At 45.8% G+C, this 24,792-nt stretch overlaps 1 protein-coding gene across 1 annotated transcript in view; it reads left to right on the forward strand.

The window, feature by feature from the left end:
• LOC136563122 (collagen alpha-1(XXIII) chain-like) overlaps nucleotides 1-24,792 on the forward strand; it is a 184,923-nt gene that overhangs the window by 145,979 nt on the left and 14,152 nt on the right. The window contains 5 exon segments of the mRNA XM_066560313.1: nucleotides 414-421; nucleotides 3,569-3,595; nucleotides 17,178-17,204; nucleotides 18,986-19,012; nucleotides 19,668-19,694. Of these exon segments, the coding sequence (XP_066416410.1) occupies nucleotides 414-421; nucleotides 3,569-3,595; nucleotides 17,178-17,204; nucleotides 18,986-19,012; nucleotides 19,668-19,694 (116 nt within the window).

The raw sequence follows: 24,792 nt of genomic DNA on the forward strand, positions 1-24,792 counted from the left end.
TGAAAATATAGATTTTATTGATAAAAATTTGCACATTTTTCTGGCCACGTCTGTCTCCTTCCTGCTGGCCACAGGTGGTGCCCAGGGCCATGATGCCCTGCACAAGGGTCCTGCCCTGTGACATGCCCAGGGCCTTGTGGTGGGAGAAGAAACAGAGTCATACTGTGAAAAAATGGGGAAAAAAGTGGTTTTACACCCCTGTCAGTGCTGCTGTGCCAGCAGCACGGGTGAGATGGGGCTGTAACAGGAGGGTGTGGATGGTGCTGAGTGTATCTGCAAAGTCATCACATGGAATTGGACTGAAGAGTCCTAAATCATTCTGGTGTTGGTTCCTGCTTTCTGTTGCTTTATCAGATTGCACTTTTTCTTTGTAATTGACTTTTTTGTTTCTTTGTTTTTCTTTTGTTTTCCAGGACCTGCAGTAAGTATCGTGGACTTTACTGTTGGATCAACAAAGTTAAGGCTTCCCCTTCCCCTGCCTTTCAGTGTCCTTGCAAAAGCACAGCATTTTTTGGTGGAGGTGTGTCTGGGAACAAAATCAGTACCAGATGCTGCTGGATTTTTTTTATTTTCCTGATTGTAGACAAATTGTGGGGGGAATTTTAAATGTTTAACTTGCGGCTCCAAGGGACTTCCACTAATTTTAAACTCAGAAAATATTCAGTAAAAAGGAGTTTTCCCTTTAAAGAGCTCTTTAGTCTGCCTCTATTTAACAGAAAGAGTGCTGTACTAATATTTAACATGTTACTGGGTTTATTGATTCTAAAGCTCTGTCTTGCTTTTCTTATCTATTGTGTTTCCAGCATTTAATATGGGTTTGGTTTCCTCACAAGGGGGCTAGAGGGAAAACCATAGCTTGCTTGCTTCTTTCTTTGAAGTCTTGGGTAGAATAATGAGCATTCCTACCAATGCAACCAGAAAATTTATGGGGAAATAGTTGTTTGAAGGGGTAATAGTTGAAAATGTGTCAACTCCTCCTTTCAAATGTTCAGACGTGCCTTTGGCTGTGCCACCACATCCAAATCTGTTGTTCTCCTGCTGGTTTTGGAGTGAGAATTTATGTTTTATTTGTGCCCTCCCAGTTGCTGAGGGTTGCTTTAAAAATAAATTATGGGTATTAGGTGCTCCTGGTTTTCTACCTTTCTTCCCCCAAAGGAGGAGGAGGAGGAGGAGGAGGGGTTCAGGCTGTTTGCAGCCACATTTCCTTGTCTGTCCTTGCACTAGCAGAGGCGTTTCTTGTTGTTCTCTTCCTGTAGAGCCTCACTGGGTTGAAAGGGCTTATTTTAGGGAAAATAAATTTGGCAACTATTCCTGGGCTAATAAATTCCCAGTTCTGTTTTGGTGACAAGGACTGGGGGCTGTCCCAGCACCATGGCTTTGGTTCTCCTGGGACTGGCAGCACTGCCTGTGGGTTTAGTGAAGAGTTTTCAGCCCTTTGAATTTTTGCTTCTATTTCAAGATAATTTTTTAACCTAAATACTTAAGAGGGGGTTGAGCAAAACAATTATTTGGGATTTCAAATAAAGAGGATAGTGGGATACTGCCTGTTTAAAACTCCCCAAATACACCTTTAAGGCACAGTCTCCACTGACTGAAGAACTTTGGCCAGTTGGGAATGGGTTTGTGTGGCTGTTTGGTCGTGCTCAGAGGCTCCTCTGAGCCCACAGGCAGCCAGGGCTGGTGCTGCCTCACGTGTGCTGTCTGCTCACGTTTATTATGGCCATCCAGCACAGGCAACATATGGTGCACTATTAATTTTTCTTTGTCTCTAGTTGGTTTCATTTCCTGGTTCCCACGGCACTATTGAATTGCAAATGGAGCACAGGGGATATTTAACACAAACAAGACCTTTTTTTCCTTTCCTCTCCCCTTGCCCTTCTTTGAAAGACAACTCCTGGGTTAGTTAATTTTTGGGTTGGGTGGGGTTGGTCGGTTGGTTTTGGTTTTTTTAATCCTGCTTTTTAGCATAAATGGCCTTTGCCAGAGACTTCTTTAAGCATAATATAAAATAAGTCCTAGAACCCACAGAACCACAATATTATTTTATTTTAACAGTACTGCATTTATTAGTTTCTTCTGTTTCTTGATTTAGGCCAGAAGGAATTGATTACTTCTTACATGTACAGCATTACACTGCTCTAACTGTATCCCCAATTCTGTTGTTCCCTAGTAGCAGTTGTTCTGGTATTTTATTCTTTTGGCTGTCATAAGTTAGTTATGCATATAAAATTATTAGAATTTGTGGTACAGGATTTGTGGCTCATGGATGATTGATTGTCCTGTCTGTGAGTAAGGGGTATTCTGCTCAGATATACTATAAAACCTCTGTTTTGGAGAGTATTAAAATCACATGCTGGGTAGGAAATTTCTGCAATTGAAATATAGGCTTACCATAGACTGTAATTGAGCATTTACAGTCACAGATATTAGCAAACACTTTATGTGCTAATGTGCTGGCTGGGGAACTCACCAGCAAGCGAGGGCAGGGTGTTCCAAGTGTTTCCTATTTATCTGTGTGTGCTCCCTGCCTTACCTCTCCATAAAGCTCCCTGTACCCTTTATCCCAAGCTGTAAGTGGTTAAACAGGCAGTTGCTGGAGTCAGTGTTGGTTCTGGATGAACCAGGAGTGCTGCAGGAGGCATTACAGCTGCAGGGGTGCTTAGGGGAAGGGAGAACCCCTGTGAGTGGTGTGGAGGGGCTGCTGGAGCTGTCCCATGCCATGAGCAAAGCCTGACTCCAGTTCTGCACCCACAGCACACTGAGATCACCTGTGTTTGTGCAGCAGGTGACATTGCTGCACAGGCAGTCCCCTCATTGCCTGTTGGTGTGCCAGCTGATTCCCACTAGCTCCTTCCTGGGTCTTGCCCTGGGTCTGCTGTAGCTCAGGGCATGGTCAGCAGCCCCTCAGGCTGTAAACACCTCTGGGAATCCCCTGAGCAGAGCAAGGAAGGTGAAATACCCTGACTGGGCTGTGTTTTGTTCTGCTGATCCTGCAGCTGCTGCTAAGCCCTGCAGTAGGGTCATTCCCCACAGCATCAGCTGTGCTTTCTGCTCCACTGCAAATAATGCAAAGTTTAGATGTGAGCTGGGAGAGTGCATCCTGCAAGGAAGTCAATGGATGTAGAGGGGTAAATCTTCACAGAATCAAGTGCTGGAGCAGGAGCTTGAAGCTCAGTGATTGCTGTCCTGGCTGCTGCCTCAGCCTCCACGACCTCCCCCCAGCACTGGGGTGTTTTCTTTCCTCCTGGCACCCCCATCCCAGGGCAGCTTTATGGCCAGGACCCAGTGTGTGCCATGCATGTCTGTGGCTCCAGGGCCAGCAGGGGCTGGGCACTGGCAGCAGGGATGTTGGCAAAACCCTGGTAAGTAGCCAAAGGGGGGCAGGGGATCACAATCCAGGGAAATCAGGGAAAATTCACTGTAGGTGTGAGCCCTCTGATAGGAAAGTTACCCCAGAGTTTAGTTTAGAGCTGGCTGGAGAGCTGATGGCCCCGTGTCCTGCCATGCTCTGTGATCTCAAGCTGCTCCAGGTGCACTGACTGACTCATGTCCCTTGTTCCCCCCACAGGGGCAGTCAGGACGCGATGGGTACCCGGTAACTCCACTGCTCCTTGATTTTTGTTCTTTTCTAATCTGTGCTCTGTGGTCCTCTCCAGCATTTTCCGTGATTTTCCTTGCCTGTTTTAAGCTGCTTTTTTCACTTTTTCCCTCCTCTCTTTCTTCATTAGTAATAGCTTTTGAGGGATTCAGCCCTAAAACTTAAAAGCCTGAGCAATAATCTCCCTTAATGTTTATAGGGATGAAACACTTGAGCCCTTTCATGGTTGTATTCATGCTCTTATTTAAGAGTTCACTGGACTGCAAAGTGAGTGAAGGCTTTGGGGTTTGTCCCACTTAGAACTCTAAGAGGGGACACAGGTGAAAGAGCCTCAGGTGTTGAGATAGATCCTCATTTGCCCATATCCAAAAATGTTTCCATGGGTGCAGAGCTGTCCTGCTGGATGTGCAGGAGGAGGGAGCCCTTGTTCTGGCCAGACCCCAAACCTCAGCCTCCTGGCTGGCTGCCCTGCCCCTCATCAATGGATGGCCACAGTGCTCCAGCTCTGAGGGGCTCAGCAGCTCATCAGGCAGCCACTCCCAAGCAAGAACTTGGTGTAAGGGGTTGCTAAAAAGCACTGTAAATTCTCCATGGCATGGAGAGAGATCTTCCAGCTCTGCTCCTACTTTTTGAATTGATGCAGTGAGCCCTGCACTGCCTGTTGCTCTGGAAGGGGTGTATTGGCTTTCCTTAGCCTTCTCCTTCCTGTGGTTGATGCCCTTTTTTCTTTTTTTTTTTTTTTTTCCCCTTCTTTTTTTTCCTGAATGGGTGTGTTAGGAAAACTCCCTGCTTGTCTTTGCCACCTCATGTCCTGGCCTGGTTCCCCTTGAGCACCCAGAAATTACAGAAACACCTATTGAGTTTTATGTGTTCCATGGAGCTCAAGAGAGGAGGATTGGAAGGGAATTCCAGGGATATTTGCAGTTTTCACTTCCCCTGGACCCCTGTGATCCTCCCTGGGGAAGGCAGCAGCGTTTCCCCAGAAGTGGAGAGGTGGGAGATGGGGTTAATTTTGCAGAACCAGCCTGTGTGGCCCTTGCATCCCTGCCAGGAAAGCGCTGGGGACTCCACCAAAGGATGAGGACAGAATTTTGCTGGGAGGGGAGGCTGTGGCCAGCAGGGAGGGCTCTGTGTCCAGGGAAGGGCTTTGTCTCCCTCAGGTGGCACCTGCCCGCAGCAGCCCCGAGATGCTGGAGCCAGGAGGTTGTACAGATGCCTCAGGGGTCTGTTGGAAATTAGGAGTTTAATTTATTAGAAGTTAAGATGTGAAATTTCACTCTAATGGGCTGTTGATTGTCATTTTTAGGGTGGCTTTTTGCCCTTGTAGGGTGTGGCAAACCCTGCTGGATCAGCACTGCCCTTGGCAGGTTTGTCCCTTCTCCTGTATCAGTCATGTGGTTTAGTGGCAGAACTCTGAGAACCAGAAACTCTGGGAGGAAACAGGGACTGTTCCCTGGGAGAGAGCACCAGCACTGTCCCCTGGGCAGCCTGGCACCTTGCCTGTCCCAGCTCCTGGTGGAGAAGGATTTTGGTGATGCTCCAGCACTTCTGGATGGTGTCAGGGGACTGGGAATGACCTCAACTCTGCTGCCACATCTGCACTGGGAAAATGGCGTTAACATCACCACAAGGCTTTTCCTCCTCTCTCTTACCCCCAGGACCTGCAGTCCTGGTCCAGGCTGGTCTTATCCTGACTTTGGAACCAGCAAACACTGAATTACTACATCCACATGGCTGTGGCTGCACTGATTAACTGTATCTAATAAGGAGGTGAGGATAATTGTATTTCCAAAGCAAGATGTATCCCTGAAGAAGGAGGAAACAAACAGAAAGCAGGCTTGGGAGTATTATTCAGCAGAAGCATATGGGCAGCTTTTATTAAATCCAGTTGCATATTCAAATGAATTTACTTATTTAGTTCCCTTCAGGGTGATCAAATAAACTCTGAGCTGTTTCAGGGTGGTGAAAATGCGGAGGTAGAAGGTGGATATTAAGTGGTGTGTGGTGACACTTGCATCCACAAGCCAGCAGTGCTTTGAGCTGCTAGTTTATAACTGAGCTGCAAGCAAAGGAAGCTTTAAAGGGATGAAGTGATCCAGAGCTCTGGAAATGGGACTGAGGGAGAAAACAGCTTCCATAAGATGATTTCAATATTTTTATACTTAACATCTTAAGAGGAGAGGTTTGGGCCTTACAATAAAACTTTACAGCAGAAACAGTTTTTTTCTTTATGAAGTTCTGTAGGTTTATTGTTATTTTTGAAATCCCATAGAGGATTTTAGTTTCCATTTTTAACCCTATGGCATATCCTACTGACATTGTTGTAACAGCTATGAAGGATGCTGGGATTTGTTGCTCTTCTACTCTTGTTTGATTTGGTTTTGACACCCCACTGATCATGCATCACAGCACACACCTCAGCCTGAATTTCTGTGTAAGGGCTGTATGGGTCTGTCTTCTCCTTCCCCAGTAACATTTGAACTTGGCCAATTTCAGCCAGATTTGCAGGAGGACAAAGACTTTGTGGAGAATAGTTCAACTGTTGATACTAGGGGCAGGCTAGGGGAAAAAGCCTTTCTGGTGCCCAGGGTGAGGCAGGAGCCAGGCTGCCACAGAGCTGCCTTGAGCTCAGCTTTGCATGGGGGCAGCAGAAAAGCAGGAAAAGCAGATGTGCAGCCACCACAACGATGGAAATGTGTTTCTTGCTGGGCAGGACCAGGCCCTGGGGCTGGGATCCCCTGGGAGGTGTCCCAGGCTGTGCTTCCCAAGGCCAGGAGCATCCCTGCTGCAGAGTGACTGCCCCTGACCTGGGGTGCTCTCAGCATGTTGGGCCATTTGTCCTGGGAGCTGGGAGGGGGCAGGGGGGCTGTGCTGCTTTCCTGAGCAGGGCAGGCAGCTGCATCTGGGCAGGAGGAAAAGGAGAAAATGAGGAGCAGATGGGAGAGCTGAACTGTGAGTAGGCTTAGGGCTGACCTTTGAGAGCAGGAGGATCTCTGCATTGCACAGCTGTTTAATTGGATGTTAGGAAACACTTCTTCACCAAAAGGGTTGTGAAGCATTGGTCTGGACTGCCCAGGGAAGTGTTCCTGGTGGGATTTAAAAGATGTGGCTCTTGATTTAGTGGTGTGCTTGGCAGTGCTGGGTTAATGGTTGGACTTGATGGTCTTAGAGGTCATTTCCAGCCTGAATGATTCTGTGGTTCTAAGTAATGGCTGTGCAGTGCTCTTAGCAGTCCTGCCCCCATCTCTTTCTCTGCCTCATGCAGGGATGGTTCTATTTGCCCTCAACCTACTCAGTTGTTCTCCTACGTATTCCTCCTCTTTCCCAGTGAGATGCTGCCTTTGTGGTTCACCAGAACCCATTCCCTTCTCTTCTCCACTTACTGGAGAAGCCTTTTGAAGCCAAGGTCTCTGTTTCTTGAGAGTTTCATCTGCCTTCACTACTCATCCCTAAAATCAGTCTCAGCTCCACCACTACGTGACATCCCAAATGCAGGGCTGTCACTTCAAGTGGGAAGAAACCAAAAGAATGAAGTTGATTAATGAGGGGAATTACTTCATGTGCATGTCTTCATTAATAGAAAGCAGAGCAGGGAAGAGGCTTTGCAGAAGAAAAGTATGATATGAAACAGGATTGTCCTATTTTATGCATTTCCTTTAGAATACTAGGATTTATTTTTAGTTGAGAGGTGCGTTACCCATTTTGTCCCTCCAGTGTATAATGTTTGCCTTCTGAATTTTGTAAATCACTTGTGTGTTGACTGGAAGACCTCAGACATCATCCTGCCCATCTCTTGCAGCAGTGGGAGCCTTTTGAGAAGGCAGGGAGAAAAGGCACCATGATCTGTCTGCTTAGAATAATGCAGCTGGCTACTGAAAATAATTCAGCATTAAGAACCCAGCTCTGTGGTCCCCAGCACAGGAAGGATATTGATCTGTTGGAATGAATCTAGAGGAGGCCACCAGGGTAAATAGGGGAATGGAGAACCTCTGCTATGAGGAAAGGCTTGAGAGAACTGGGATTTTTCAGCCTGGAAAAGAGAAGGCTTTGGGATATCCTAATTGCAGCTGTACAGTCCGTGAAGGAGCTACAGAGGAGCTGGAGAGGGACTACTGACAAGGGCCTGGGGTGACAGGACAAGGGGATGGCTTCATACTGACAGAGGGTGGGGTTAGACAGGATATTGGGAAGAAATTCTCTATTGGGAGGGTGCTGAGGCCCTGGCACAGGTTGCCCAGAGAAGCTGTGTCTGCCCCATCCTTGGAAGTGTCCAAGGTTAGGTTGGATGGAGCTTGGAGCAACCTGGGATAGGGGAAGGTGTCCCTGCCCGTGGCAGAGGAGCTGGGTGTAGTCTTTAAGGCTCTTTCCCACCCAAACCATTCCATGATTCTGTGACTAACAGACAGGTAACTGCACCAATATAATCAATTAATAGACTTTAGGTAAAAAAGAATAATGACACAGACATTGCTCCATGCTGGCTTTTCATTTTGGGGAACAATTGCTCTGTCAGCATTGAAATACTCGTGTGCAGGCCATTCTCACATATTTATAGTCCAACTCAGGCTAGGGAGCTATTGGAGCTAAGCAGGTCAGCATCTTCAGAAACTTTTATTTTGGGAGCCTTGGACAGTGAGCTAATATCTTCCTTTGGCTGCAGTGCTGTAAATCCAGGCCTATCCACTGAAGTCAGCTGTAATGTATAAGCCAGAAATCAACTGGTAAGGATGGTAAAACTCTGGTTTTAATTAATTTTCAAGACATAAAGTGAAGCCAAATGTGTTTTTCTAGGCTGATGTCTGTGAGTGGGGTTGAAGAAGCATGTGTAGAAGGGAACATGGTTCCCTGACATAAAAACCCAGCACAGTGAAGCACTGGAACAGCCACTTTGGTTACAGGTCTAGACCTTGACCATAAACAGTGGAGTCTGGGGTTTTCTCTCCTCAGCAATTAAGAATTTCAGTTAGTACACAACTTAGGGAAAGTCTGTGCAAGCTTTTCGTGTGTGACCCATAAATATAATATGAATGCAGACAGGATGATGTGTGGGAAATGAGGAACACATGCCTTAGCCTCTTCCTGGTGGCAGCTCCTCTGTGCCATTGTGGTTCCTTTCTTACCAGAAAGCTCCAAGGCATGCACTTAACCAGGCATTTTGGAAATGGCAGCACCAGAAAACCACATGTGGCATTAATAACAAACTCCTTTTACAAGAGAACTGTGGGAGTAGGCTAAAATTGAACTGCCTGATGTCTTCATGAGTTGCCTCCACCTATGCAATTATCTCAAAGTGCTGTCGAGGTGCAGCCTGTGAGAGTGGCTGGAGGAGCCCAGTGTAGTTCTGGGATTGCTCTTTGTGCAAACCAGAGCAGCAGCAGCATTTTAGCTCTTCAGGAGGGCTGCCGGAAATCCCATGTGAGGTATGGGAGACCATACTATATGGCCAGACCTCATGGGCTGTGTGGACGCCAAATTTTCCTGGTGTTTTACAGTGGGCAGCTGATTGCAGACCTTGGGTGGCAGCTTGTGCATGGACACAGCTCCTGTGGTGTCCAAAACACATTGCATGGGTCTTTTGGCTGGTTGTGCATTACTAGACTTGGGTACTTTTAAACATTGATGAAGGCTTCTGTTGGTGAGGTATTTAGATTTCTTAGCCAGGCTAATCAAGGTCATAACTGTAATTTAGGTTTCAGTCCTGTGTTTGTTCCCATGTTTCACTTGTAAATATCCAGACTTCAAGGAGTGTCTCCTGTGTGTGAAGTCATTTGCACACATACCTCTCCCAGTAAGAGCCCAAAAGACAGAAGTAACAAACATTCATTTTACAAGGCAAACTTTGTAGTTCCAGTCTTTTTCATTTTATTTTAATATCAGTTTTGTGGCCAATTCACGTAATTATTTGCCTAGAGGGAAAACCCTCTTTAAACAGGGGAAGCAGATCCAGCATGTTTTCCTGCTACATCCATTTACTGGCTCTCTGATGTGGAAGCAACAATGATTTTGTGAAGACCAGTTCTTAATGGCAGCAGTTTATTTTCCTTTTGATTTAAAGGTAATTCTTCCACAGGGATAATAAAAAGTTGTCTTCCATCCCACCCGGTGGAGGAACTGCAGATGCATTTGTTTATCCTGTGTGGTTCCAATGGTTCTGGATGGGGAGAGGAGAGGGCCTGGTGAAGGTGCTGACAGCAATGGCAAGGAGAACTGTGCAGCCCAAATTGCACTGGCAGGGCAGAGGTTTGGTTTCTGGCTTCTCAGGCAGCTTTTCCTCTGGTTTCCTGTTTTGAGTGTGGAGTGCAGCTGGTGGATCTGCATCTCTGTTTCCAGTGTGTTTGGATCCAGCCCTGTGATGCAGAGGCTTGGTGTCTAGGCAGAGCAAAACTGAGAAAACCAAGAAGTTTTCTCATTAACCACCAAAGAGAGGTAATCCAAACAGAAGCTGTCAATGACAATGGTCTGGAAAGATTATAAAGGCAGTAAGCACTGAAGTGTTTGCTTGAAACACCAACATTCTTCCAGAATTACTTACCTACTTAAAAATTGCATTCCCAGCTCAGAGGCCATCACCTCTCTCATAGGTGGATATTAAAAAAAATATATCCAAAGCCCAACTGGGCATCAAATGCTTGAAGAAAGCAGTTGTGCGGAACACATGGGACTCATTTAAGCCTCAGAAATTTGGTGAAGTTGGGGAGCTCTTTCTTCCATAAGAGTACTTTGCTGTTTTGGAAGAGAACTGGTGCAATGTGATGCACAGAGTGAGTTCTTCCCTCTGAAATGGTGATCTGGCATGTCTGCCCAGGGGCCACAGCAGGCTGTGCTGGGAGAAGTGACCAAACTGGCTCTGTTCTGGCATCTCCAAGTGACCTTCCTCAAAAACCCTAGCGGTGCCCTGTGCAGCTCCAGCCCAGGGTTTGTTTCCCACCCCTTTGGACCAGTCAGTGTTAGATTTGATTCCAGGCGTTTTTCTTGAGCATCTTTGAGAAGACATCCAGAACAAAGAGGAAGCTCTGTGCACAGACAGAAGGCAGCACATCTTGTGGTTAAGGACAAGGCAGCTCCTACAGGGAAAAGGGTCCCTTATCTCATTTGAAACCCTGCAGAATGTGGCTGAAATGTCTGGAAGACAGCTGGGAATTGAAGTACTCTGGTGAGCTCAGGCTAGCGATGCAAAGGAGGGGCCGAACAGTGGGCAGAGTCCAGTTCTGCCCCAGAAACTTCCTGAGGATAGAGTTGGGGTTTTTTTTTCTGGTTTTGTCTGTTTGTTTGTTTCTTTCCCAAGGCTTTCAGGAGTGCTGGGGGCGTTGGTGCCCCGTGGAAGGGAGAGGGGCTGTCCCTGCAGAGGCCCCGGATGCCCGCCGGGCCCGGCCCGGCCTCCGAGGCGGCGGCTCCCTTGCAGAGCCATCTGGTTTGCATTAAGGGTGAAGTTTTTAGCAAATTACTGCTCCTTTCTGCTCTGTTTCCATCAAAGAATGGGCAGAGGCCTCCCAGCAGTCTGTGGGCAGATTTTCTGGAGCAGAACACAGATCTGGGGGGGTTTTTGTTGCCTTGTTAATGCACGCTTGGCCCTTATCAGGCTGCTCTGCATGGTTTACCTGGCACCTATGGCTGGCAGCCTGGGCTGAGGGACACGGCTCCCTCTGAGGAAATATTTCAGAGCCTTTGAGGGTTTGGTGATGCTGAGCCCTGCCAGACTCTGTGGGCAATGCTCAGGTGGCCTTTTTGGAAAGAAACGAGGGAGAGGGATGAGGGTTGCTGCAGCAACCTGAGGGTAAGGAGGGCTCAGCTCATCCTGCAGCCCTGTTGGACCCAGGATATTCCTCTGGCTGCCCTGGATGAGTTGAGACCATGGCAAGATCTTGGAGTCAAAAACACCTGTGCTTTCCATTTTAGTCGATGGAAAAAATTACCAACTTTCTGTGAAGATTTACAAGCCACAAGGGTTTGAGTAGAATGATAGTTAATTTGTCACAGGGTGAAAAAGTAGAATTTTGAGGTTTTAGAATGTGGGTTCAAGAAGCAAGATGGAGGAATCTGGGCATGTCCTGTCCTTCTTCTCCTCCTTCTTGTCCTCCATCTTCTGCTAGGATGGTAACACTTTTTGGTTGGTTTAGAGTAGAGACAGACTGTCTAACATAGATGATAGGTATTGGAAAATTATTGTAAATAAAGCACACATAGTTCTTAGTATAAAAAGTTAACACCACCCCAAGGGTGGACAGTGTGTCACAACCCAACCTGCTGGACAGATCTCAGCAGGTCAGAGAAAGAATGTAATAGATAAGAGAAAATAAACAACCTTGAAAAGCAGAACCAACGAATTTCAACTTCTTCTTTGGTCGCGGGGCTGGGAAAAAAGATTTTCTAACACCTCGGGGTCATCTCAACCACAGAAACCCGAGACAGCCCCATCCTTTGGGATCTCCCACAGGACTGGGATTGGTGTTACATGCAGGGAGATTAGATTTTGGGGAACCCCTAAATGCCCTTTCTCATAAAAAGAAATGGGGTTTCTTATCTGAGCAAGGACAGCCTGGCTCCAAGGCCACGCAGGATGCAGCCTGCATGTGTAAATTGTTTCCAAATGGAAACAATTAGTCTTGCAAGGATTAAAAAATAATGTCTCATCAACGTTGCTGTTTAGTGCTTGTAAGAAAATCGTAGAAGCTGTTTGGTTTGGGAATTTTTTTTAAACCATGTAAAAAGTTTTCATCTAGTAATGGAAAATGGATTTCCAGTTTGCATGTAGTCATGGTTTGCTCCATGACTGCATGGAGGAAATTTGGCTACATGGGGAATGTGTATTGGATAATACATTTTGTTGGACAAATAACTTTTTTGAAACAAAGAAAAAGAAAATTTTTAAAATTATTAATAAAGGTTAGTTTATAATCATGTTCATTGCTTAGAAAATAATATTTATTTTTAAGTGTGTAACAATCCCATCCCATTGCAGTGAGGCTTTCCATGCTATATATAAAGCTAAACATGAAACTGTTGTGATATAAATGATCTTAATGCTTAACCATGGCAGCTCCTGGTATGAATGTTTCCAATGTTTTGTCATGCTGCAGACTGATATGATTTTGGGATCTCACACCAGGGATCCAGAAGGTCAGGGCTGATGAAGGAGGAATGTCCTGCCCAGGACTCACAGCAGTGATTGGTGTGTGCTTGGGGTAATCCCTTGTATGACCAATTGCATACTCTTCACAAGTTTTTGAATGTCGTAATAAATTTATTTAGCATTATAGATAATGATAAAAAAATAAACAATAAAATATAATTTAAATGCATTTGAAAGGACAAATGATTAGTGCAGCAGCAGGGGTATTGTATGGAGTAGAAATTTGTTATTTTGTAAGTGTTTCTGATCCTTCTGCACTGAGGACCTTGGGGAGGGAGGAGGAGCAGCAGTAACTGGGGATGAGGTGACATCCCAGAACAAGTCTCTTGGACTCAGTTTATTCACAGTTAGTGCCAGTGGTTCTCAGCTGCTATTTAGAGGACTCACAGCTCATTTTTTGTTTCTCAGTCCCTTTTCTTCCCTTTCTCTTCAGCTGGGAAGCTGGGAGCAGCCACAGCAACCTGGCTGTCTTCCTCCACTTTCCTTGTGACAGGCCTGGCAGGGCACGCTTGGCCGCAGCTTTTGCCAGAGCTTTCTTCTCACACAAAAATGTGCTGAGGAACCACATGGCCAGCAGACACTGTCCTGCCTGTGAGGATTTACAGCATGGCCTATAGGAAGGGATTGTCCCTGCTCCCTGCCTGTGCTGCAGATGACCCAGGCCCTTTGCAGGGATACTAAAATATTGTCATGCTCTTTTGTTCATTCCTTGGAATATAAGATTCTACCCTTTTTTGAAACCACAGAGCCAGGGATGGAAAGGCAGCCCTTTGAATTTGTCAAAATTTGACTGCAGGGTTCCTTCCGACCCCTGTGCTAATTTTTAGCAGAGCAGGAAACATTAAAAATAACCATGAGAGAAGATTTCCCAACTCAGAAGGATTGTCCTCTTAAAAATCTCTGGCTTTGCTTTCACTGTATATTTTTCCCCCTTAAAATTCCTGTAACATTTTAAGAGCAATTCCATCCCTGCCAGCAGCAGTGAGGATGGAGGGGGATGGCAGAGGGCCAGGGAGCCAGGCTGGCACCTGGGCTTGTCTGAGCCAGAGGTGAGTGATGAACGTGGGAAGTGCCTGTTATTTATGGAGCAGCTTTTGCATGTGAACCAGAGCTTGCAAGCTCCACATCTTCCCTTTTGAGTGAGCTCAAAACCTTCTCAAGCCTTCAGCTGACCTCAGCAATGGGTGAATCTCATTTTTGCAATGAGAGGTGGCATTTTGATGTTCTATCTCAAGACTTGTGTGCTTCTACTGTGAAACAAAATGAAAAATACATCAGAATTTGTTTTAAAATGCATCTGAATGCAGCCTCTTACTCTGAAGTTGAAATGTTGTGTGTCAAAACCAAGGCATGCATGAAGATTATGTGATATAGTAACAAGCTCTCCTAAAGATTCAACATCTTATCTGACCCCTGTCTGCATTCTCAGCATCAAGGTGTAATTATATATCATTAAATAATAGATCATCAATGTGTACCATAAAATATATTAGATTTATAAATAATGTCCTCACCCTGGTGATGGCAAAAGGGGATGCACCATGGGATCACCATGGATCATTATTCCTGCAGGAACACCTGTGCCCGTGTCACTCTTTGTGAGGGGTGAAACCAGGGTGTGTAATTGCAATTATCACTCACCTCTGTGAGTGACTGATTGAGCTCTGTGTCACCAGCTCTGTGTCACCAGCTGTCCCCACTAATCCAGCTCCTCTTGCTCCAGCAACCTGAGGGCTCCAGACAGATGTTGCAGATGCATTTTCTTTGCAAAACTGACAGCAACAATTTTTCTTTTCTAATGGGGAGGGTGTCTCACAGAGCTGGTTTGACCAGGCCCTGAACACATCTGGTGTGTGGTCAGAAAATGAGATGTGAGTTGGTTGCCAGCTGGAAGGGGCCTCTAGGGTCATCTGGGACCCCAACAGTGTGCTCTTCCTTGAAGCATTTTGTCCCATTTAGCCAATGCAGTGATGGTTTTGGTCAGAACTATGTTTTGGAGGAAATTGGTTGAATTTTCCCTCTACCTTGTTTTAAAGCATTGGGTTTGTCCTAGGCAGAAAGTTCATCCCCTCTGGATGTGGAGAATAATTAATTATCTGAATTGTGATCACTAAGTGTGATTTAGAGCAGAGGACTGTGATCAAGAGTGAGTGAAGGAACAAGTGAAATTGCTCCCTGGGCAAAAGGCAGAGCCAAAAGCCACTGTGATGCTTTCTATTGCCAAGGAGTCCAAGAAGAAACTCCCCCTTTTCATACACTTTTCCTGGTTGGTTTAGCAGAAGTATTTTTTGTCCTTTGAAAGTGAAAACTTCTACAGAGATTGCTTTTAAGTGGGGGAATAGAGGGTTACTCATTGTTTCCCCATTCCTTATTTATCAAATAAATTAGAGATTGCTTAATCTTTAATTAAAATGACATGGAGGAGAATTCAAATAAAAGACAATAACAATCTCAACACATGGGCACTCCTGAGATTTGCAAGCAGTCAAGTCAGGCAGCCCAGATTTCAGATGAAATCTCCTGGCTGCTCTTGGGACCCTGCCTTGCTCACACAGACATTTGGCTGGGCAGGTAGAGCAGAGTCAATTCAATCTCCAGCCCAGACTAACAAGATGTTTAAAATTCTGTGTTAGTCTTGTCCATTCAGTGCTGTGGCTGGCCAAGAGCCCCTTTGGAACCCTGATGGATATTGTTTCTCTCAAGCATTAAATGTTTTCCCTCAAACATATTCTGAATAGGCCATTGTTTTTGCTTCTGGATGTCTCTTTGTGGACTGATACAAGAATAGCTAAAAGCTGAAGAACTGGCATTTTATATTTAAAAAATAATAATTCTGGGACTTCTACTCCTCTGAGAAGTTGAATGTGCTGCCAGTTCTCTGCTCATATCCCATGTCTGATCCTCTGAAAGTCAGGGAGTTGCATCAGGAGCTTCAGTTAAATGACCTCAAACAATCATAGTTTCAGGAAAGAAGTTCTATGAACCTGATGACATTTCCAGCTTTTAGAATCTAAGGAATTGAGGTGAGATAAAGTGTGGAGGAGGTGTCAGGGCAGCTTGGTTGTGACCTGCAAGCCTTTGCATTAACAGACACAACTGCTTTGTGTACATTTTTCATGACCACTATGTAGCTGTTGAGTACTGATGGTTCCTTGGAAGAAAAAGTACACATCACATAAGGAATGTAACCTGTGCTTGATGACTTCAGAAATCTCATGTGTGTAAAGACATCCTCATTTATTTTCAAGTGAACTTCTCTTGCACAAGTCCCCCAGCCCTTGTAACCCAGCTACTGATGATCTGCCCAGGTCATCTGGATTCACCTCTTTTTCCTAACAGAGCTGTGTTCCCCAGGCCCCATCAGCATAACCATTGCAGACAGATTTTTTCCTTATTGATGGCTATTTATTCCTTATCAATGGCTGTGAGCTGCAAGGATGCTCTTTTCAATGCAGCCATTGGCCTCCTCTTACCCACCTTTGCCTCTTTTGCTCAATTTCCTTATGACAGAAATAAGATAAACTAAAAAAGACCCACCCCAATCAGTTCCCTAAGAAATAGAGAGACCTTTGGTGCTTTAGCACTGTACCACAGTCCAGACCCCTTTTGCTTTGGTGGATCCTCACGGTTCTCAGGGCTGTAACGTGGGAGATGTTTCATCCCAGCAGGTTGGGAGGAGGATGTGCATATTCCACAGGTGTGGCTGTGCAGGGCAGGGCTAGGAAGGGGCTGGAGCTGATCCAAGGTGCAGCTTTGCAGGGGGAACCCTTGCATTTGCCACAGGCAGTGGATTTACAGTAACTGGTGGGCGTCACTTTGTCCCCAAAAGTGCCAGCTCCAGCTGATGACAGGGGCAGCTTTGGCCTTAGGGCATCTGTTCTTCCTCCCTCCTCACATCCCTTATCAAAAGCAATGTTTCCTTCGGCCCAACACATTCAGTGGTTTGGTGTTAATTAAGGGCCTAAGTGCCAGAAATGCTGGGGAATTCACCATTTTCCATATTGATGCAGCAACCCTAGGAACAGGAGACCTGAGGAAGAGCTGGGATAACTGAGTGCTTTAGGAGAAATGGTTCAGATCCAAGGCTGATGTGAATCACTCATGGATCTGCTCAGTTTAACCAAATCAGGCATGTTTTACTGCTGCTGGTTTTGACTTTCAAAACCTCAGGGAGCCCCAGGCCAAGTGCCAGAGCAGTGTCACCTTACCCCTGTCACTAATCCTGTCGCTTCCTTTCACCCTCCTTCACACTCTGCAAATTGTTTGATGCCTCTTACTGTGCCTCTGTGAAACCTTCCTGCTGGATTGCATGGATGGAGGAGTAGGTAAATCATAGAATCATAGCCAAAGATTAAGTAAGTAGAGTCTCTTTCAGAACATGCCTAATAATGCTATGTTTGAAACTTTTTCTTTTTTTTTAATAATACTCAATTTTCCTTACTTTTTCAGGGGCCTCTTGGCTTGGATGGCAAACCAGTAAGTAGTACTAAGTGCCAAATATAACATGTCTTTGTTCATGCTGCTCCACAATAAATAGGCACTATCTCAACTATTACTCATTTAGTGTTACATATATAACTGTTTAGGAGGAACAATTGTACTTGGGAAGATTATTCCATGCAAGTTTGAATTCTGAGCCAGGGCTGGCCAGCAGAGCTGGAGGTGAACTTTTCTTTACCTGTCAGTTCATCTCAGCTGCCTCTTCCCCTCCTGCCCCAGCTCAGGGAGCACAGACTGCAGATGGGCATCAGGCCAAATTTGGGGAATAAACTCCAGTAGCACATTCAAAGAGCAAAGTCAATGATCTTGGTTGTGTGCTTCTGGCACTACAGAGTGATACCATAAAAATAATTGATCCCAAAGCAGGTTCCATTTTCTTCCAAAGGACCTGAGCTGGGAACTGCTTGAGGGTGCCCAGTGTCCATGGAATACTTTTTGGAACAGACTGGATTAATTTATGAGCTGTTTTTTGATTTCATTTTTGCTTGGAAGCCCTTTGGATATTCAGGTGCTTCATTCTTTTCTTTTTTATTTTACAGAAATGCAGACTTTCTTATTTTTATGCTAATTGAACCCTAGCCAGCTCTGATTCCTTCCACTGAATGGTTCCCACAGAAGGTCACAGTTCCATATTTTGTTTCCAAACCCCATTCTCTTCCACCACCTTCACTACAGGGCCCCATATGAAATCTTTTTAAATTCTGGTCCTAAACCAAGTGGGATTTCAAAGTGGGTAAAAGCCATTCAGTCTTTGCAATTGAAAAGCTGCTCCAGACACTTATTTCCATCCAGTGAGGGAGTGTGTTGTTATAGCCATACATTGCTGTGGTTGGTTTTCATCCTAACCCTGAGGATAGCAAATGTGAATAAAATCTAGAAATAAAGCATTAGACAAGAAAAGAAGGAAGGGCTTGGCTTTCATTAGCAAAACCTCATACTGGAAGTGCAGTCAGACCCCAGAGCCCTGCCCCCTCAGGCTGGGGTGTCATTGCAGGGCAGGAGTGAGACCCCAAGGGAGAGGCAGGGGAAATCTCAGTGACACAGCAAACTTATCACACAGCCAGACTCAAACCAGACTGCTGATGATCTCTTCCACGACAGAAAGGGGCCAGCAGCCTTGCTGGCAGTGGGAGGGAGGCTGCATGGGAATGCAGATGCTGCTGACCTTCCCCACTGGTCCCACTTCAGCTCACACTGTGCACTGGCACCAAGGTTTGGTACCTCTCTGTGCTGGAAGGCAAATGCAGAGCAGACACATCAAAGTGCTGCTCTGGGGCTCTCTCTGGGGCTGCAGTGGCCCTGCCTGTCCTACAGACAGCTGCTCAGAGGGAAGATGAATGATGCCTTCAGCAAACAGGCCAAGGAAAGCAGCCCATCCTCCTTGTTTATTTCAAACAGATGTATAATTGTTGTAATGATACACTGAGCATGTGCTTTTTCTAGAAGTGATTTAATACCTCCAGGTATCTTTTGCATCTATTTAGAGTCCTGTGGTGGTGAGCTGCTGCCACACTGCCCTGCTCTGGTCCTCTGTACTCTGTTCCAGCAGGAGCAGGCAGGACCTCGTGGGTGCTTTTTGGTAAAGTGTTGCTCATGTCAAGCACTGCACAACTTAAAATAGTAGCATGTATTCCTTAAAATAATAGAGAATGTGGCTCAGGTTTGTGAATTGGTGAATGTGATTTCCTTGGTTTTAATGTCACATGCATTGGTGATTCTTCTGCTCCTTAATTTGGATTCTTCTTATGTGTTTCCAGGGACCTCCAGGACCAAAAGGGGAAAAGGTAAAGGCTGCATTAACATGTGGATTTGGGGGAAGCAGTTCCTGTATATACTCCTGTTTCTGTAATTCTTTCAAGTTCAGGTTGCCCCAATAACCCAGCCTGGTTTTGTTGGAGCTGTTAGAGTGGGTTCTCAGACTGCTCTTGGAAAAGCACCAACAAAGGGGAAGGTAGGAAGAATTTGCAAAAAAAGTGGGGGGACAAGTGTGGTCTTAAAGCTCATCTATGCTATAGGGCTCTGGTAAGCCACTGAGGGTGATGAGAGCATAAAACTCTTCATTCCTCCAAGGGATCTGGGCTCCATCGTGTTTGCATGACACCCATGCAATGAGAGGAGCCAAAGAAGGTCATTACTGAAAGTGAAGTTAATTTTCACATGTGAAGGACATAAGCAGTTGCTAGGAGAGCAGTTGCTAGGAGAGTTGGAAACAAACTGCTATTTCTGATTTATTATCTGTTTCACTGCCTGCCAGGGCAGAATCTTTCCCTATTGTGTTGTCTCAAAACCTTCTCCTCCCTCATTTTAAATACATTAAACAATAGGAAGGACTCTTGCCCCTTCCCTTGTGTGCTGTACCCGTGTCAGGCTGACCCTGTGCTCAGTCCTTCAGGACTGAGATTTGAACTCTGACCCTTTGCTGTTTTTCCTGATTTGCAGGGGGAAGCAGGAGACATTGGCCCAAGGGTAAGTGGTGACACAGCACACTGATTTATTCTAAAATCTGGTTGGGTTTAGTCACTGCACAAAACGAAGCCTTGCTGCAAACAGTATGGTAACAGTTGTGGAAATGTTTAATTTTGCCTCTGGAGCTCTTTGTGGAGATGGTTTTCCTAACTTTGGCCATGAGGAAAAAGGAGTGGAAGATCTCTGGGTACCTCATGGAGGGTTTTGCTCCTTCTGAACCTTCTCATCCCTGATTTCCTCTTCCAGTGTCAGAGACAGACTCCATGTTTCTCTTGAAGTTTCTCTTGAGGTTGTGCTCCTTATTTGCTGGCATTAGAGCACCAGTGTGTGGGGGTAGGATCTGGTGTCCCAAGGAGAGGTCCAGCACAGAGCTGTGCAGGATGGAATGTTCCTCCTCCCTTGCTGAGCTCCCCACCTGGGAGCAGGATGGCATCCAGGTGATATCCAGGCTGCCTTTGAAAATAAAGGGGTTAAAGTAACTGTATGATGAGGGAAAACTCTTTGGACTATAGCATACAGAAATTAATGAAATTTCATGAAATTTCCTCTCATGGAGATGCATGAAATTGAGATTTACTGAGGTAAATCAGGACAGGTCTCCAGAGGCACAAGGGGATGTGGCCCATGTTGGGGATGAGATGGGAGGCTTCACCATGAGGTGTGGGCTCTGTTACAGAGGTATTTCTGTATTTCTGAGGTGTGGCTGACTGTGGATTATGGGCACCTGCTGCAAACCCCATTGTGGGGATGTGCTGGAATCCTGCTGTGCCTGTCACTGTAGGAGGCTGGATTTGGAGCTGGCACTCAAGAGTTGGCTGACCTGGGTTAGATTTCATTGCTGGAAACATAACCTGGACCTCAGTGGTTAATGTTGAGTAGAGATGCTTCAGACACATTTTTCTTTTTTCCCCTGGAGGTTGTAAAATCACTCCATGAAGTTGGTGTCATATTCTGAAGCAGCTCCCAACTGCCTTGGGTGTGTTTGGAAATGTCACCCCGGGGCTCAGAGAGCCCCTAAAATTTCTCAGATGGATTTACAGCCTGTGTGGTGAAGGAGGGGCTCGGCTAAGGCCTCACTTTGTGCCCACCCACGGGCTCAGAACAGCCTTTAAGAGGTGATTGAGCAGCACAGGGACCTGAGTTTCACTCCTTGGCCAGGGCTGTGGGTGACTCTGGGGCTGGCAGCTCAGGAATGCTGGAGGAGGTGCTGCTCAGGCTCCAGAGGCTCTGTGCTGCCAGGTGCTGGGGAAGTCACCTCCTGCTGCAGGAGATGCTCTGGGACAGGCTCTGTCTGGGCCGGTACCAGCTCTCAAGGTAACACTTGTCCTTTGCTTTCACCTACCATGAAAAATGTGCTGGGTTTTGGGGGCAGATTTTGTCCTGATCTGCATTTGTCCAGATTTTGCTTCAGTTTTTGATTTATTTATGACTTTTTGCAGAACAGTGAGAAAAAGGCTCAAAAACAATTTGTGGGAAAAGTGAGAGAGAAAAGCCTGGCAGAACCATGCACAAGTAGCCCTAAAAACAGGTGCCTGACTTTGAAAATAGCTCCCTTTATGTCTCCAGACACTCAGGGTTGTGAATAGGAGCACTTCTTAATACCATCTGGTCTAGATTACTTCTTATTTCTGAATTTAATCTATCTTACTCCTCAAGTTTCAGTGGTAGCTTTGTTTAGCTGATTTTGATTTTGAAAGATGTGTCAATGCAACTCACTGCATCAACGGGAAGATAAATACCTAGGACTGTATCCAGTGCCCTCTTCCTTGTAAATGATCATGTCCATGGGCTGTGGAATGAGGACAGAGTGTGTCAGTGAGCACTGGAACACTATCATTAGCAATGATGGACTAAAAGAGAATAGTCCTTGGGGTGGCTTTGGAGGGACAGTGTGGTGGGAGTGAGGTGATGGCAATTAGGGCTTAGCTACTGAATCTGCTCATGTCTGCACTGCTTCTCTTTGTGTAATAAACACCTGCCAGCAGCATGGACAAAACCAGAGATTATTGCATGTTAGAATGTGCCTGGTGGGAGATGCTGGAGGGTGATTTTGGAAAGCTGAGGAAGGAGATCACCTTGGCTTGGCTTCATCACTGACTGCTCCTTGTTGTAAGCAGCGTGAGGGAGGATGCTGTGCAGCCTCACCTGCTCAGGATGGGGAATAAATGTGCACAAATGTACTGACAGAATGCATGAAAGTGTATGTACAGGGAGAAATCACTAAGAGGTCCCCTCTGCTCTTGGGAGGATAGAGAGAGTTGAAGCAGGATGCTGCTGGGGTTGGGACAGCTGTGCCCTGATATTCAGAATCACAGAATCTCAGAGTTCATGCCTGTGCTTCTCTCCCAATCAAATACATTGCTGCACCCCTGGAAAAGACTGGATTTATGAGGCTGACTTGCTGCCTGAGCTGGCACTGGGCCAGCTGCTCTGGATTTATGACCTCAGCTGGGTGATCTTGTTCCTACTGACAGATGAGATGTTCAGACAAACGGTGGGGCTGAGGGATCCCTGCACATCTGGGCCAGAGGATGCACAGTGCCTGTGGCAGCAGCCCCAGCTTTGCTCTCCAGAGGGGGAAATGAGCTTCTCAGTGGGAGAACTGCTCTGTCTGCATGGCCCAGGGGCGCTGCCTGGCCCTGGCCAGTGCTGGTGGAGGTGGCTCCAGCACCTCCTGTACCCAGAGCTGCTGGGAGCCAAGCACTGGCGTGGCTGAAGCAGCTCTGCAGCTCAGTGCAGACACTAAAGGAGCTTTTTCTCCCTTATTTTCTGCAAAATTATAACTGCTGGCCAAACTCACACTGCAGATAAAACCTCAGCACAGGAAGCATCCTGCAGAGCTCTCTGTGACAGTCCACACCAACCTACGGATACTTTTATTTTATTATTTGCTGACTTTGGAGTGTTATGTTGAAATGGCTGCATTGAGGACTCCAAAGGTGGAAATTACCAGTGTTCAAGGTTTCTGTGCTCCAATATTCCATTGCTAGATGGGGTCAGACCCAACAGCCTGTTAGCCCAGTGCCTTCCAACCCACTGCTCTGGGAACTGTGGAGCAGGAATGTGTTACTCCATCACACTTAACCCCTCTCCTGGAGCCTGGATGTGTCCTGAACCAGGGATGGTGTCTCTCTATTTAATATCCCTCAGGGGTGTTCACCTCTCATGGGCCCATCTGTAACAGAAGCTGTTTAAAATTAAAAGTGTGATGGCTGGATTTAGTGGGATATGGTGTGTTTGGCCTCAGAGCAAATGCAAATTGTTATTTTCCATTCAAACAGATAGGGCTGGGCTTGTAATGTGCTTATTTGGATGATGCCCACCAGTCTGAGGGACAAGAAAAAAAATTCAGTTCCTGTTTTGCTCTGTGGGGTTTTATAAAAATCCCACTTTATGCTTTTTGTACTTTATGCACATAATGAGCCACAGAACTTTGTCCCTTCTGAGTACCACAAAACCTTTTACTCTCGGTAGAGTCTTTTTGGTGGTTTCTGTAGTATTTGGAGGACCTGGCCACGTGCAAGTGTTCTGTTTCCTCATTAATTTTAATTTCTCAGTATTTCAGTGCTGTTCTTCCCAAAAGTAGCTGTGTTTAACTGAGTGTTGAGCTTAAAGCCCCTCTCTCCATCTTGAAAAAAATTCTTGGTAGGGACTGATTTATTTTCTGGGGTTTAATAGGTTTTTCTGACTTTACTTTTTCCCTCTCTCCTTGTCATGATGGTGTTAAAACATCTGTACTGGGAGGCTGGGCAGGAGGTGGCTTTGCCAGTGCACTATTCCTCCCAAAACTGAGGTTTGGGGTTATCTGTTCTTGGTGTGCAAGGTTTAAAAGCTCTTTGGCAATTTGGAAAACAGGTTTGTTCCCCAGAAACCTCCAAAAACCCTCATGGAGGCTTTGCTGTGTGTTCCCACAGGGCTTCTTGTGGCTTCACTCCACCCTCTTGACTCCCCTCTGGGTGGGTGGATGGGGGAAAGGGAGATGCACGTGGTGCCCTGGGAAAGGAAATGTCTTCCTGCTTCTCCCCAGACAGATGAGTGGAAAGGCTAAAACACAATAGCAATGACTACTGATACAGCCTAAATACATTGTTTTTGCATCATATAAATCTGGGAGATTTATCTGCAATTTGCAGGCTGGGAATACATCAGTATTCATTTGAGCCTCCGAAAACAAATACAGTATTTGGTCTCAGGGAAATGCTGGGATATATCATCCCCTATGGGGTTTACTGGAATAATACTCTTTATTCTGCAGTAGGGGAATCCTTGCTCCAGCTGCTTTGAATGTCCTATTGTGCAGTAAACTAGTGAAAAAATACTTGTTTCCCTCAGTCTGTGTCCTGTTACAAAGATCCAGTGTACCCAGAACCTTAAACCCCAGTGTTGGCTACCTAGACTATTACTTTCTAATGTACAAACTAGTTATTAAAAATAAATGTTATATATTGCTACAGCCTTTAAAACTCGCTCTTCTGCTGTGCTTTCATCTTAACTGCTGCTCTTTCTTCTTCTGCCTCCCACTTTCCCTGGATATAGATGGTTTTTCCCCACCTCAGTCATGGATTTCTGGCTAATGATCAGCTTGTCTTTAGCCGGCGAGTGCTCAAGGTAGACTCCAAATCTGCTGCCACTGCTTTGCTGTGATTGAGCTGCTTTTGCTTTCTCTTTCTGGCTGACTGTTGCTATTTTAAATTGCCACAACCATGGCTGTGTTTAGAGATGCTTGTTGGGAGCACGTTTAACTGAAATCCCATTAGAATTTAGGAGGCTGGCAGTGTCAGAGTAAAGGGACATAAAGCTAATGGGGTTTAGCATTTGGTTCTTTGTGAGATTTGAGAATCAAGCAGCAAACTCCTGTAAATTTGATATAAACAGTGTTGGTATTGTAAAATAAAATGCATTAAAACTAGAGTAATCTAAATCCTTGAACTCTAAATGGGACATTGTAATTAGGAAAAATTCAGTGGGAGACTCAACTTGACATAATTGGTTGCAGTGTTCAGCATTTACAATTGGGTTTTTTAAAAAAGGATGCAAGTGATTTAGGAGCCCAGATCTTGTTGAAAGGCCATGGGACTTGTGCTGCTAAGTCACTTAA

This window comes from Molothrus aeneus, chromosome 15 (genome assembly GCF_037042795.1).
Source record: "Molothrus aeneus isolate 106 chromosome 15, BPBGC_Maene_1.0, whole genome shotgun sequence".
Lineage (NCBI taxonomy): Eukaryota > Metazoa > Chordata > Aves > Passeriformes > Icteridae > Molothrus > Molothrus aeneus.